The sequence below is a fragment of the Phaenicophaeus curvirostris genome, chromosome 1, assembly GCF_032191515.1.
Source record: "Phaenicophaeus curvirostris isolate KB17595 chromosome 1, BPBGC_Pcur_1.0, whole genome shotgun sequence".
NCBI lineage: Eukaryota > Metazoa > Chordata > Aves > Cuculiformes > Cuculidae > Phaenicophaeus > Phaenicophaeus curvirostris.
This window is the reverse complement of record NC_091392.1, coordinates 201,439,912-201,452,735: the sequence shown is the minus strand read 5'-3', so window position 1 is coordinate 201,452,735 and position 12,824 is coordinate 201,439,912. Positions and strand designations below refer to the sequence as shown.

General features: G+C 39.6%; 1 protein-coding gene across 6 annotated transcripts in view; it reads right to left on the bottom strand.

Annotated features, from left to right (window-relative positions):
- ZDHHC20 (zinc finger DHHC-type palmitoyltransferase 20) overlaps window positions 1-12,824 on the bottom strand; it is a 48,008-nt gene that overhangs the window by 16,590 nt on the left and 18,594 nt on the right. For all 6 annotated transcript variants that reach the window (XM_069883534.1, XM_069883538.1, XM_069883540.1 and 3 more), the window contains exons 2-6: window positions 10,737-10,763; window positions 6,353-6,447; window positions 2,616-2,736; window positions 1,194-1,263; window positions 12-44 (exon numbers count right to left, since the gene is read on the bottom strand). In XM_069883534.1, the coding sequence (XP_069739635.1) occupies window positions 12-44; window positions 1,194-1,263; window positions 2,616-2,736; window positions 6,353-6,447; window positions 10,737-10,763 (346 nt within the window). The remainder of the gene's footprint in view (window positions 1-11; window positions 45-1,193; window positions 1,264-2,615; window positions 2,737-6,352; window positions 6,448-10,736; window positions 10,764-12,824) is intronic.

The following is a 12,824-nucleotide window of genomic DNA, read 5'->3' as shown; positions in this document are numbered from 1 at the left end:
TATAAACTTACCATGGACAATGGTGGTCCATTTTTAATACACATCTGAAAGAAATAATTTCCAGTAAGTTAAAGCAAAAAAATACATTTTCTAAGACACATACTTTTTAGCTTCTACAGATTTGGGAGTTGGTTGGTTTTGGTTTTGATTTGGTTTAGTTTTTTAAAGTATTTTGTCCCACTGTATCTTCTTCAATTCCTTCTCAACCATTCCAATTCTCTGTATTATAGCAGCTAGCCATTCACCCTAAAGCACCAAGTGAGATTCAGGAGAGTTATTAAGCAAGTTTCTTAAATGAACGTGCAGAGCATTACTGAGCAACACCATGTAATAGTTCATTAAGCCACACTAGTTTTTACGTGCACATTGAGAGAAAACAAATCCAAAGGACCTTTCAGAGTTGTGTGGATGAAGTATGTTAGCCTGGCATTCACTTAGCAACTAAGTCCACCCTTGGGCCATTTCTGCTACCTTTTCTGTTTGCTTATTTGTTCTTTAAAGCTAACTGAGGAAAAGAGCAGCACAGTGGGTAACGTGAATAATCCACATACCATTTTCATCCAGTTTTAGCATCAGGACAGAGACAAGACGCTTCAGACATACAGACATTCACCGTATTTGCCAATACATTTGATTTTAGCTAAAAGATGTGCATTAGGTTCTTCAGTTAACTAGACTTCTGCAAACTCATCCTACTGAGGTCTCACTCACAGGCTCAGTCTTACAGACGTCTCTGATGATCCAGAATGAGGCAAGGGAATAGCAGCGATATCTTTGAAAAGGTTAAAATATGCGATTCCCCTGTCAATCTTTGAGAGAAGGATTTTTAACACGATTAGTAGCATGCATCTGTTTCAAGGCTGCAGAAGCAAGACACATGAAAGAGTTGCATAAGCACTTGCTGGTGCTGGTACCTTAGATTGCTGATTTTCAATTGCTGATTTTTTTATTTTATTTTTCTCTCTATATAAGCATTGGTTTACAAAACTACAAGCAGGTTTACTAAAAGGTTTGGCCACTTTGGACAATAAGCCTGCAATAATAATATTGCACCAACTTGAAATTCAGGTACTGAGGGTCTGAGAGAGGAACATACAGTAAAACGTGCTGTTATGACACACCGAAGACAAGAACACACGAAAACAACGATTGCAGGAAAGAGAAAATCCATCATTTCAGATTCAGTAACTTACATGTCACATGCAGAACAGTGGTGGCAACGGTCAGGTTTGATTAGCTGGCATCGATCACAGTATCTGATTGCTGCATTCAAGTCAAGTCATTAGAACTCATTTAATTTTACAAAGGTTTTCCCCTTTAACATGAACTGAATCTTAAAAGAGCTTCCTGCCCTCCCCTGCCACGTGTGTTCACAAAGACCTTCATGTGCTTACTCTCATATGATATGCACTTTCGAGTTCTATAAGAAATGTCACATCTACAAGAACTTAAAACATTTTCACCTGTTACTATTGTACTGAGTCCATTCTTATTTACTCTTTGGCTCCCCAGTGTTCCCACCTTCCATTCTTTGGCATTGATCCCTCATCGCTTATCCTCTTTCATCTCTGGACAGGGTACTGTCATCTCATTGTGAAGCTGCATTCTTTCAGCAAGCAAACTTTCTGCATTAGTTCTCTCCATCCTCTTCAGCAAACACTGCTCTAGCAGACTGTTCAGTAAATTAGCTCTTCCTCATCTTTCCTGGATATTTTTAAACAAGCCTTCAGGCTCTTCTCAATGGAAATAAGACATCAGCATAGACAGTTTGAAAGGAGGAGGAAAACCAACACCAACAGCTAAGCAGAACTGTTAAAAGCTGTCAAGAGCTTCCCAAGACCACTCCAGGAACTTGAGACTGGGATTCCCCTAAAGGGAGGTTTCTCATCAAACAGGCCAGGTGCGCTTAAGACTTCATCTGGAAAGTCACAGTGAACAGTAATTCTGAGTAGTCTACAGTTTTTGAAAACTCTATAGAGTTGCTAGTTTCAAGAAAGAGAAACAAATACATATACGTACAAAAGCTAGATTTTAAAAGAACATGCATATGTATAAGGCAGCAGTTTCACATACCACTCCTATATATGTGGGAATAAAAAATGCGTGTATGTATTAAATGCAAATACCGAAATAGCCCATAACTTTGTACTGAATTACAGATGGGAATGAAACATTTATTCGTTCTAAAATTCTCACTTTAAGTATGATGTTTCTCCTCCTGCTGAACTGATAGAGCTCAGGAGAAGTTTAAAGGGAGATATAAACGATTATAAAATTGAGTAAAGAGTTTAATTTTCTCTATTTCTAGCTGTATTAGCTATTTCTTTGCCGCGTTTAGTTTTTGAAGCCACTATTGGAGATAAATGTTGTCATCTATCTGCTTGCTAGAAGAGGATTTTTTTGGTTTTTAATTCCAAATACTGGCTACGTGTTGAGATCCCCACACAAAGGACTCCAGTTTCTCTTGGGGAAAAAAACCCCAGCCCAAATAAATAACAAGGCAAGGTCCTGGCTTTTGCAACATGTGCTTCATAGATTGTTCATTCAGTGACATCAAATGAATTTTACTGAATTAAACTAGCAGCCTCAGGAGCACAGAATTATCTTCATCTCACCTCTCGATGCTGTTGTCGTATAGATAGGCAAGTCTTTAGCAGCTCTTCTCAAAATCTCCTGCTGGGATTCTGGTCTCTCTTCTTTTTCATATTGTTCCTTATCAGCTTTTGACAAGCAGAACTAAGAGGGAGGGAGAAACAGAATGAAGAGAAGAGATTAATTATTAACTTTGTGTTCTAGTCAAGCCTGAAGGAAAAGGTCCTATGTATCTTAATCCTACGTCTTTGGAGAGCCCCCACCTGCTGACCCAACAGCCCCCGAAGAGAGGAAAAGGAATATTGCAGAAATTACAGGAACTCCTTAAAACTCCATGACGGTTCTGGACATATTTTAAAGAAAATAATCTTTTCTCTGTTCCATTATCTACAGCATTTTCCCTTCAACACAAAGCAAGGCAGAGACTCAGGGGAGTTTTAAGAGGGCACAAACTTTCCTTTAATTCCTGCTAAGCATAAATTTAAATATTTGTGAACAAGAAAAAGGTGTAACAGTCCTTTGCTACTACAAGGTACTAAATTTCACTTATCCCACTTCCTCTCTCTGAATAAGAGAGGGGTACAAGCCTCATGGCTTCAGCACAGAAGCTGAAAGACTTTAACTGCAATTTTGACTTGGGAGTAGTCAACACTAGTGTCAAAATCCATAAACTGTATTGAAAGCAACTTCAGCACAACCTGTACAATTTGAGAGTTACAATTCCGAGTAAAGCATGAGAAAATTCCTGTTGAAGCCTCACTGAAATGTAAATCTTTACCAGAAGAACCTGGAGAGCTTTTACTCACTTGTGAAACGCTTGGTTTGGTATCCACTGAAACTATGAGCTTTACCATTAAGCCCCACAAACCCAAGAGTGCTGACATGCCCCTGAGGAACTGAGGCTGAACTCACTATTTCCTTTGTTGTTTTTCTATTCTGAAACACTTTTAAACTCTGAGCTTCCTGCACGGACTACAAGAGTCCTTTTTATGAGCACATATAGACAAAGTATTCATGGGAGTGAGTGGAAAATGCTGTGTGTGCAACTGGAACAAAAATTGGCTTAGTGTGCTTTTAATATGACCATATTTTCCTACCAAAAACATGTATATGATTAGTTCGTGTGGATTTTCCTCTTATCCTGTACATTTTCCTCTTTTGGATTACAGTCAGTTGGCAAGCAGCAATAAAGACTCCAGTTACAGAAAGGAGGAAGCAGTAAGACATTGCTGCAATTTCTCTGCGTTATTTCCTAACCCAGAATGCAAATAAGTTCCCTCACATCTCACAAAATCTAGTTTAGCCTCCTGTTACATACAGTATTGTCTCAGTTATTGAGCGCACCCACCATTCAGGGGTGAAGCACAAAACATAATCAGAAACTAGGATCAATCTATGCAAAGAGTGAAATCAAAGTTTAAGATTTCAGTCACCACAAAGAGTTTGACCTCGTTTTTTAATATCCCTCTCTCAGCTAGATATTTACTCAAATAGGAAAACTGGAGAAGCTCATATCAAAAGTTTAAGGCAGATATGAAGCATCAAGCCAGCAAATACTGGTGCAATAAGCCTTCCTTCCTACTGCCCTTGCAAGTCTGCTATGTGACCAAATACCTACCTCCATGACCTCAATCAATCAGAGGTGGCATTAAACATTAAATACTACTTCATAGAATCACAGAGTGGTTTGGGTTGGAAGGGACCTTAAAGACCATCTATTTCCAATCCCCCTGCCATGGACAGAACACCTCCCACTACTTCTAGATGACATTTCTATGGCAAACCTTTCATGCATAGAAAAGGAACTAAATCCCAAGATTTAAAAACTTTAATTTGTCCAAGGAACATCATAATATTACTTTTAAATTCCTGGATGGGATTATAGTTTTCCAAAGAGCTATATTTTGGTTCTAATTTCAGAAACTAATAAGGGCCATGAGCCCACAGTCTCTTTGGACAATGGCAGGATGTGTTCAAAGACATCAAAAGTTGTTACCACATAGCCAGCAGAATTTCCAATGAGGTTCCAGCAGTTCTTATTGAAAACAGAAAGAGCCCCTTTGTTTCCTTCCTCTTTCTGGATCTTGTATAATGCCGATTGTTCCCTCTCATGACAAATGCGCAGGGATTATACCAAGAAAACAGCAGCTGCAGAATCTTTTTTTAGTTCAATAGTAAGATCACAGGATGCTATTTTTTTGCAAGAATGGCTAATTTGAATAACTAAAAATATATACGCTTACAGTCTCATACAATGGGGAGATTCTGAAGTCAAGTTTTATTTTTAAGTAAAACCAGCATAAACTACTCATTGGTACACAAACAGAAGGCACTTGCCCAGAGGAAAAAAAAAGTAGTGGTATTTTGTTTTCGTTTGGTTGGGTTTTGTGGTTTTTGGTGGGTTTTTTTTGTTGTTGTTGTTGGTTTTGTGGGTTTTCTCCCTTCTTTCTTCTTAAAGCTAGTTGTAGAAGAAAGTTGTATTAAATCTACCCCCACACCTGGTACAGGAATATTCATTACATGCCATATGCCCAAACCATCCCTTTCACCCCCTGAACATGCAGTTTGCTACATCTTTATTGTAACTATAGGATAAGTACTGTCAGAAGTAGTTTTCTATTGTGGAAGAATCCAAGCAGACTAGTTACTAGCCATTAGCTTTATGAAAAGCCGTAGTTCATACAGCTTTACAAAACCCAGAGTAACAAGGTTCCAACCCCATTTCTATTAGGTAACCCACTTGACTTTACATTTTCCTGCAGAACATTCCCAGATAAAGCCAAAACAAAACACCCCAAAGACAAGCTACCTTGAGTTTTTAGGCTTAACAAGTCAGTAGTACTCTTTCTGCTCAGCTGAACAGCAGAACAGTCCTTAGACTTTTTCACTTTATATTGCATAGCTTTCCAAGATACAGATCCCTAAGCCACAACCAAGCACTGCAGAGCGGTGTTTGCGTTTCCTTAGAAGCACCGTTTTAACTCTATTAAAAACTGTTTTAAGGTTGACATCAGCACTGAAAATCAGTCTTGCCAAAAACAGAGTAAAAATTCAACCCCCATGAAGCAACTAAAACCTCAAACAGTTTAGTGAATTTAAAAGCTTTATAAAACCAAGGAAGGGAAGGGAAGTATTTTAAATCTGATGCCAGTATTTAATCCTTACATACACACACCTTAGAGAAAAGGGAAAGCAAGGTAATCCATCTCAGGCTTATTATAATCAATACTGTTCTTTTTCAAAACAAAACTCACAGTCATCATGCTTTCTATTGCCATTATGTAAAGCTCCTTTACGTATAACTTCTAAACCATCATTAAACCTTAACTCTTGACTCACTACTAAGTGGTTCAATCCTCCAGGTTATGAGTATTCGTTGCATTATTACTTTTTCTTACCCAAACAAAGGTCAAAACTGCCTGAAATGAAAATATAAAAATGTTGTCATTGTATTTTATTTACTGGTTTTCAAGATCCCAGGTTCCAAGCAAGCTAATTCATGGTAAAGCACTGTATGTGACTGTCAAACTTGTGATGAATTAAACGCACATTTTGTATAAGAAAATGTCATTACACAAAGTACAGAGTATTTTAAGAGTGATTTGATAATATTTATCCATGATACACTGTCATGCTCTTCTATCTTAGACCATGAGAAGGGAAAGGTGAATCATGCAGTACTGCAAATGAGTTTCATCACTGGAAACAGTTCAGCTATTTATAAAAAAAGGCACTGACATTTGTCTAATGTTATATTTACCTCCTTAGAGGGAGATGCCGGAGCTGTGAAAATTGTCTTCCAATAGGACCATACAAACATGAAAAATGACAGATGAAAAACCACAAGGTAGACAACTGCAATAAAATACAAATAAGAGTTTGGTGAATATAGCAGAAAATAACAAGAAATAAAATCCCTGATCTTTGATGAGAGCTAAACTACGACACTATGAGTCACTTAATTTTATCAAGTTATATTAAAACCTCTTCCCTGGGTAGATTTGGCACTCTAAGAGTAGTCATTTAAAAAAAAAAATTACTGAATGTGGTGGTTCCTGTTCCTCAAGGAAATTACATAGGTTTTGTACAATTTCAAAACAGACTTTGAAGGGCAAAACCAAACCAAACAACCAAACAAAAAACGCACAGAACCGAACACAGCTTCACTTGTGGCATGTAAGTGACTAACCTTTTAGGATAAAGAAGATGCTACAATTCTACTGCAGATTATAGTAAAGTATTGGACAACTGACATACAGAATTCATTTTAATTTCTACTTCTAATAGAAAGAGCACAGTATTGTGCCATTGTAGAAGGCACTGGTCATCAGTGATAGCAAAACCTTCAAACCAGAGGTCTGGCGAAGACTGCACTCTGAGATGAGAGGTAGCTGTGAGTCAAGAATTGTCCAAGTATCTTCTTTCAAATCATCACAGGAATATAATCTGGAAGAATCTTGCTACTATGGTCACAGTGGCAACAAGACATAGGTGGCTTTAGTAGGGAGCTCAACCAATTTATGAATGAGTCTGTGTGATAGGGTTGCCTTAAAGGCCAGAGACCCAGACCTCATGACCCAGGGCGCTTCTTTCAATCTTATTTCCTCTAATCGCTTCTTTTATCACTTGTCAAGAGGGAACAGATCAGTTGTGCCAGAAGAGCAAACCTTAGAAAGGAAGTCACACTAAATATTTACATTATCTTCACTTATATTATCTTGAGTTGCAGGAAGAAGGAAACTTGACCTACTTTCCTGTGCATACAAAGACAGTCCCTTAAACTCTATGACATAATTCATGGATAGCAGAAGAGGCTTGAAACTTTGGGAAGTTCCAACAGCTCAGAAAATGCCTGTGCACAGTCACAGAAGATGTGGTCTTAATTTATTATCTTTCAGGATCTTCATTGTTTGCTGCAGTAAAAAAAACAAACTGTATTTGTGCGTTCTTTTTAAGAGAATTATGCTTTTTCTTTGGCCTCTGAATTCTGCAACCTTACAGACAGATTTGGCAAATTTTCAACTGTGGAGCCGACTGAAAACACTTTTTTTTCTAAAGCCATCCTACAACTGTCATCCTGACAGGGAAGAATTTGTGTATCACTGTACTATGCACTACATAATTAGAAATTGTCTTTTATTAAAATCATACTATACACATTCAAACATAATGCAGTTAAGCAATTAAAGCATAATAGAATGGTTTGGAAGAGAGGAGAAATGGACACAAAACTGGAGCGGAATCAGCTGCACAGATCAGAGCTTTAGGGGAAAAGAGTGTGAGAGGAGTTGAATAGAAGGAAAAAGGAAATGAGATACAAGGGAAGGCGGGGTGTATCAACGCTAGCTTAGAAAGTAGCGTTCCATTCTGTCCATAAAAATAACCCCCAAAATTCAAATTCTTCTGAAGGACTATTTTTAGTGCACCCACAATAACTCAGACAGCAGAATCTCAAAGTCTTGTCACAGGCTGTAAATGCCCCAACCACACACAGAACAAGAGGCACCAAGGCCAACTGCAGCAAGGGTACAGGTCTGTGCCAGTGCTACCAGTATTTACTGGAAAGAGGCAGCTGTTACAGTTGTTTTGCACTCTTGCAATAATCTTGCAATGTGTCACCATAGGTAAAAGCCAAGGGCATGTCCTCAGCAGCCAAACTGGGGCAACTCAAGGGAGAGCAAAGCTTTCATGGGTGTTCCAGTGATGGGCATCAGCCAGTCTAGAGGAGAAAGAGCCTGCAATTAGCACTACATACCAGCTCCACGCTGAATAAATTCTTGCTTCTGTGCTGCCATTCCTACTGTGACTACAGGTATCTGTCTTGTCAGTGCTCCCCAAGAAATGAGAGGGAGGGAAGACACCATTTTTGACAGCTTTACTTTGGTAGTCCATCTACCACCCATCATTTTGGATAGCAGTAGCTTCTTTGCAGATGACTCCCTGAATCATCTTGCATTAATTTCCAGTACAAAGACAAACCAGATTCATCCCTATTCAGCTCATTTATTTGTAATTACAAGGTAGATGGAAAACACGTCAAAAACCTCAAACCCCAACATCTACCAGTTTAGCCAGACTCAAAGCCATGAGGAAGCCCTAGCTAAGCAAAGGGAGTCCAGGATTCTCGGTGCCATGCTGTGACCAAGTGAAGTCACTTCTCTTTAAAGGCACTGATGCGTATTAGACCATAATTTATGCCCTTGTGAGGACAATGTCTTAAGAAATGCTCTGAGTATCTTCCTAAAATATGCTAAATTCTCCTGAGATTTGCCCTTAACATCCGTTTCTGAATCATTCTCAACACTAATTTCAAGACAGAGTCAGATTACAGCAAGGTAATAATAAATAACAGAAGTATATTATATTGTTAAAAGAGATTCAGAGTTGACTTTCTTCCCATCTTAATGGATATAAATGTAGACAGGAATATGAAATTACAAAGAAACAATTAGCCTTAATGGGGTGAAGAAATCACCATTAATTTAATCAAAAGTCATAATTAAGTACTGGAGTAAAAGGATTTGAACACAGTACACTGAAATATGCGGCAAAATATATTTGCTAAGATGCATGTTATCGATTTACACACCAACATCACTGGTACTTCGGTCATTTTACTCTTCTGATCTTATTTCTTGGCTATTGCAAGCTTATAAGAACTGCATAAAGTTAATGTTAGCTTTAAGTTCAAATGAAAACAGACTTCACCTCTAATTTTAAAGAAATGAATGCAAGCAGGATGCTGAGGCATGCTCTAGAACTGAGGGCACAAAAAGCATGCAGGTGACAGTTACTAAAAGACTAACAGTCAGGTTCCAATGATACTGTCGGTCTCATTAATTAATCAAGCACTTTTCTTCTCTGGCAGATTTGAGAGCACCTGCTTCAGCCAGACAGGCACTGCGTTTGTATTAAAGCCAGAGATCTAACTGTGCAACACTGATATCACTGCTCTGTCAGGCTTCCTTAACTGAGACATGGATCTGGCCTTTCTGGAAGAAACTAGAAACTAATACTTATTCCTATACAAGTCAACAGAAAAGCACAGCAGCAATCAGCAGAATTTTGTGAAGTCTATGTGAAGCCCAGCTGTGCAATGTGATATAAAAATCCAGGGTAAGACACAGCTCCCATCTTGAATGGGCTCACAGTTTATTATGGAGTTTTCCCACTCCTTCACCTCTTCATTAGAAGATGAAAGAGGACAGATTCCATCAAGGTTCCTTCCTTTCACAGTGTTCTCTGGGATGCTCCCCACCAGGAAAACTGCTAGACTAGTTCCAAATTTCATGCTCCTTTCCAAAAACAATTAAGAGATGAGAGCCTCTTACCAGTGGTCTCACACTCTGAAGACAGCCCTCTGTTGACTGTCAAAATGCAAATCTATGCTTAATCTACCACTCATAATCTGAATCTACCCCATAAGCTGTATTTTGAACAGGAATCGAATCAAATCGTACTTTAGAAGACTTTTGTTCACAATTAAACAAAGGTGCAAAGCAGGAATGCTGGAATCTTTTTGGTCAGTTTGTAACATGAAAACTTCAGTAAATTTTGTCAAAACAAGGCTTTAACTGCTTGACCTGGAATTTAAAATTATAATGTGCAGTTGCCTTTGAAATAGTTATGTCTTGCACAGTTCTAACCCATCCTAAAGAATGGAAATCTGAGGAATTTGGTAAGCTGTTTGGAAAAGAACAAGCAGTAGAACAACTATTCTTCCTCTTCCAGAAATCTTTCAGGTTACTGGGTGTGTTCAGGAATGAACAGTAAATGGACTTATGGACTTGCTGCAGTTCCTTCTCTCTTCGTCATCTTCTGTTCATACAAGATAAACAGAAAATGGACTTGTGGACCTGCTGCAGTTTCTTCTCTCTTCTCCTTTTTCTGTTTATACAAGATACCCATTTAAAAATATTTGCAAACATAAATCATAGTTGCATTACTCAAAGGTCTTGTCATCATCCCAAGCCTGTAGCAGTAGAAGCTAAACAGGCTAAACCTCACAATATTTACTTTGTTTCTTGCCACTAATCTACTCACCACACAGAGTTTACACACAAAGGAGTACATTTAGATTCTACGTCCCTTAAGACTCACGCGCAAAAAAACTATTCACCCCTTCAAAAATTTTTAAAAATTACCTTTTTCTGCAGTTGAAGAAATAGTAACTGGAAGAGAAAAAAAAAAAACGTAAGTAAATCCATACTGAATCAAAAGTTTGGCAAAAAGTGAGATATAGTTGATAGCTGGATTAGAATCATAGAAGAGTTTGCGTTGGAAGGGACATTAAAGATCAAACAGTTCCAACCCCAACACACCTCCCAGCAGACCAGGCTGCTCAAGGCCCCATCCAGCCTGGCCTTGAACACTTCCAGGGAGGGGGCAGCCACAACTTCCCTGGGCAACCTATGCCAGCACCTCATCATCCTCAGCGTGAAGAATTTCTTCCTAAAGTCCAGCCTAAATTTTCCCTCTTCCAATTTAAAGTCATTCCCTGTCGTCCTTTCACTCCATGCCCTTGTAAATAGTCCTTCCCCAGCTTTCCTGTAGCCCCTTCAGGTACTCGAAGGCCACTATAAGGTCTCCCTGAAGCCTTCTCCTCTTCAGGCTGAACAACCCCAGCTGTCAGCCTGTCCTCATAGCAGAGGTGCTCCAGTTCTCTGACCATTTTTGTGGTCTCCCCTGGACCTGTTCCAACATTTCCCTATCCTTATGTGGAAGATTCCGGAACTGGACACAGGACCCCAGGTGGGGTCTCAAGAGAGCAGAGTAGGGGGGCAGAATCACCTCCCCTGACCTGCTGACCATGCTTTTTTGATGCAGCCTAGAATACAGTTGAGTCAAAATTTATTTTGGGTATTTGTAGAGCTTCTCTACCTCCCTCTGAGGTAAAACAGGAGTTAGTATGCCTCCTGCCAGCCCTTGAGGCTAGTGAGTCAGTGGAAGACCTGAAGAGAGTTAGCTCCCTGCACTAAGCAAGACAGCGTACTCCTTTTCACAGACTTCAATTGGATCATAATTTACGCATGTTCCTCTTCAGATATGCACATAGCAAAGTTTTCTGAGGCATGTCAACAACTAGGCTATTAGGAGTACCGCTGGAAAGCAGAAAATGCAATAAAACAAGTTCTTACAGAAGGACCCTGTGAAACTGTTATATGTAACCCACTTCCCTCTCTCATTTTCTCCCACCACTTCTCTCCTCCCATCACATACTATTTTTGACGTTTTTCCCCTGACCTGAATTCTTCAGCATAGTTAAAACCTCTCCACTTCCTTCTCTCCTACACCCTCACCCCATTTTATCCAGACAGCAAATTCTACTGTTCAAACCCACCTTTTACACTGGCTAACTAGTGGTACATCCTCCTGCCCTCAGGCTTCTCCTAGACCTTCACACTTCGTTCATCAGTTCAGGCAAGATGCTGAACAGAGAGCTGTTGTACCTACTGGGTTGCTTTGTTCCTATCACTCCCCTTGCTACACCTCTTCATTAAACACAGAATTCCTGAAACTCAATAAGGGAAGGATCTTTTCCTGACTATTCTTTCTTACACATCGAATTTGAGCTTCTGGACATCAGCATGAGCAAAAGGTTAACAGAGCACACCCTGCCTACTGCAGTTCACCTCACTACCTGTTTCTCCCCTCTCAGCTCTGACATTTCTACAGTGATCAGTCTGTGTGCCAGTTCAAAAGATCTTGTTCCTGATGTGCACTAGAGTCCTCAACCTACAGGGCTTCAGTACACATTGGATACTTGCTTCTGAGGGTTACTTTGGTCACAAAGGTGGCACAGGTCTTAACTGGAGGTATCTATAGCAAAAGGATCTGCAACTACATTATGTAATTGTACCTCTTTTTATAGCCAACAAGAGGCATAATGAGATGATATCTCAAAGCATAGATGACTTCTGCTCAGATATCTGGTTTTGCTCCAGATATTTGGTTTTTGGGTTCTGGTTGGGGGGGGGTGTTGTTGGCTTTTTCTTCTCCTTCTCTCCCCTCCCCCCCCGCTTTCCCCTCCCTTCTCTCCCCTTCCTCCCCCCTCCCCTTCCCCCCTCTTCCCTTCCCCTTCCCCACCTTCCCCCACCCTCCTCCCTCTCCCCCTCTCCTTCTCTTTTTATGGCTCCCTCTCCTCCTCTTTCTCTTTCTCACTTAAAATATCCACTTGGCATCTCTATCCATGGAAGTTTCTACGAAGTTAATGGAAAAAGATTCCATTTCCT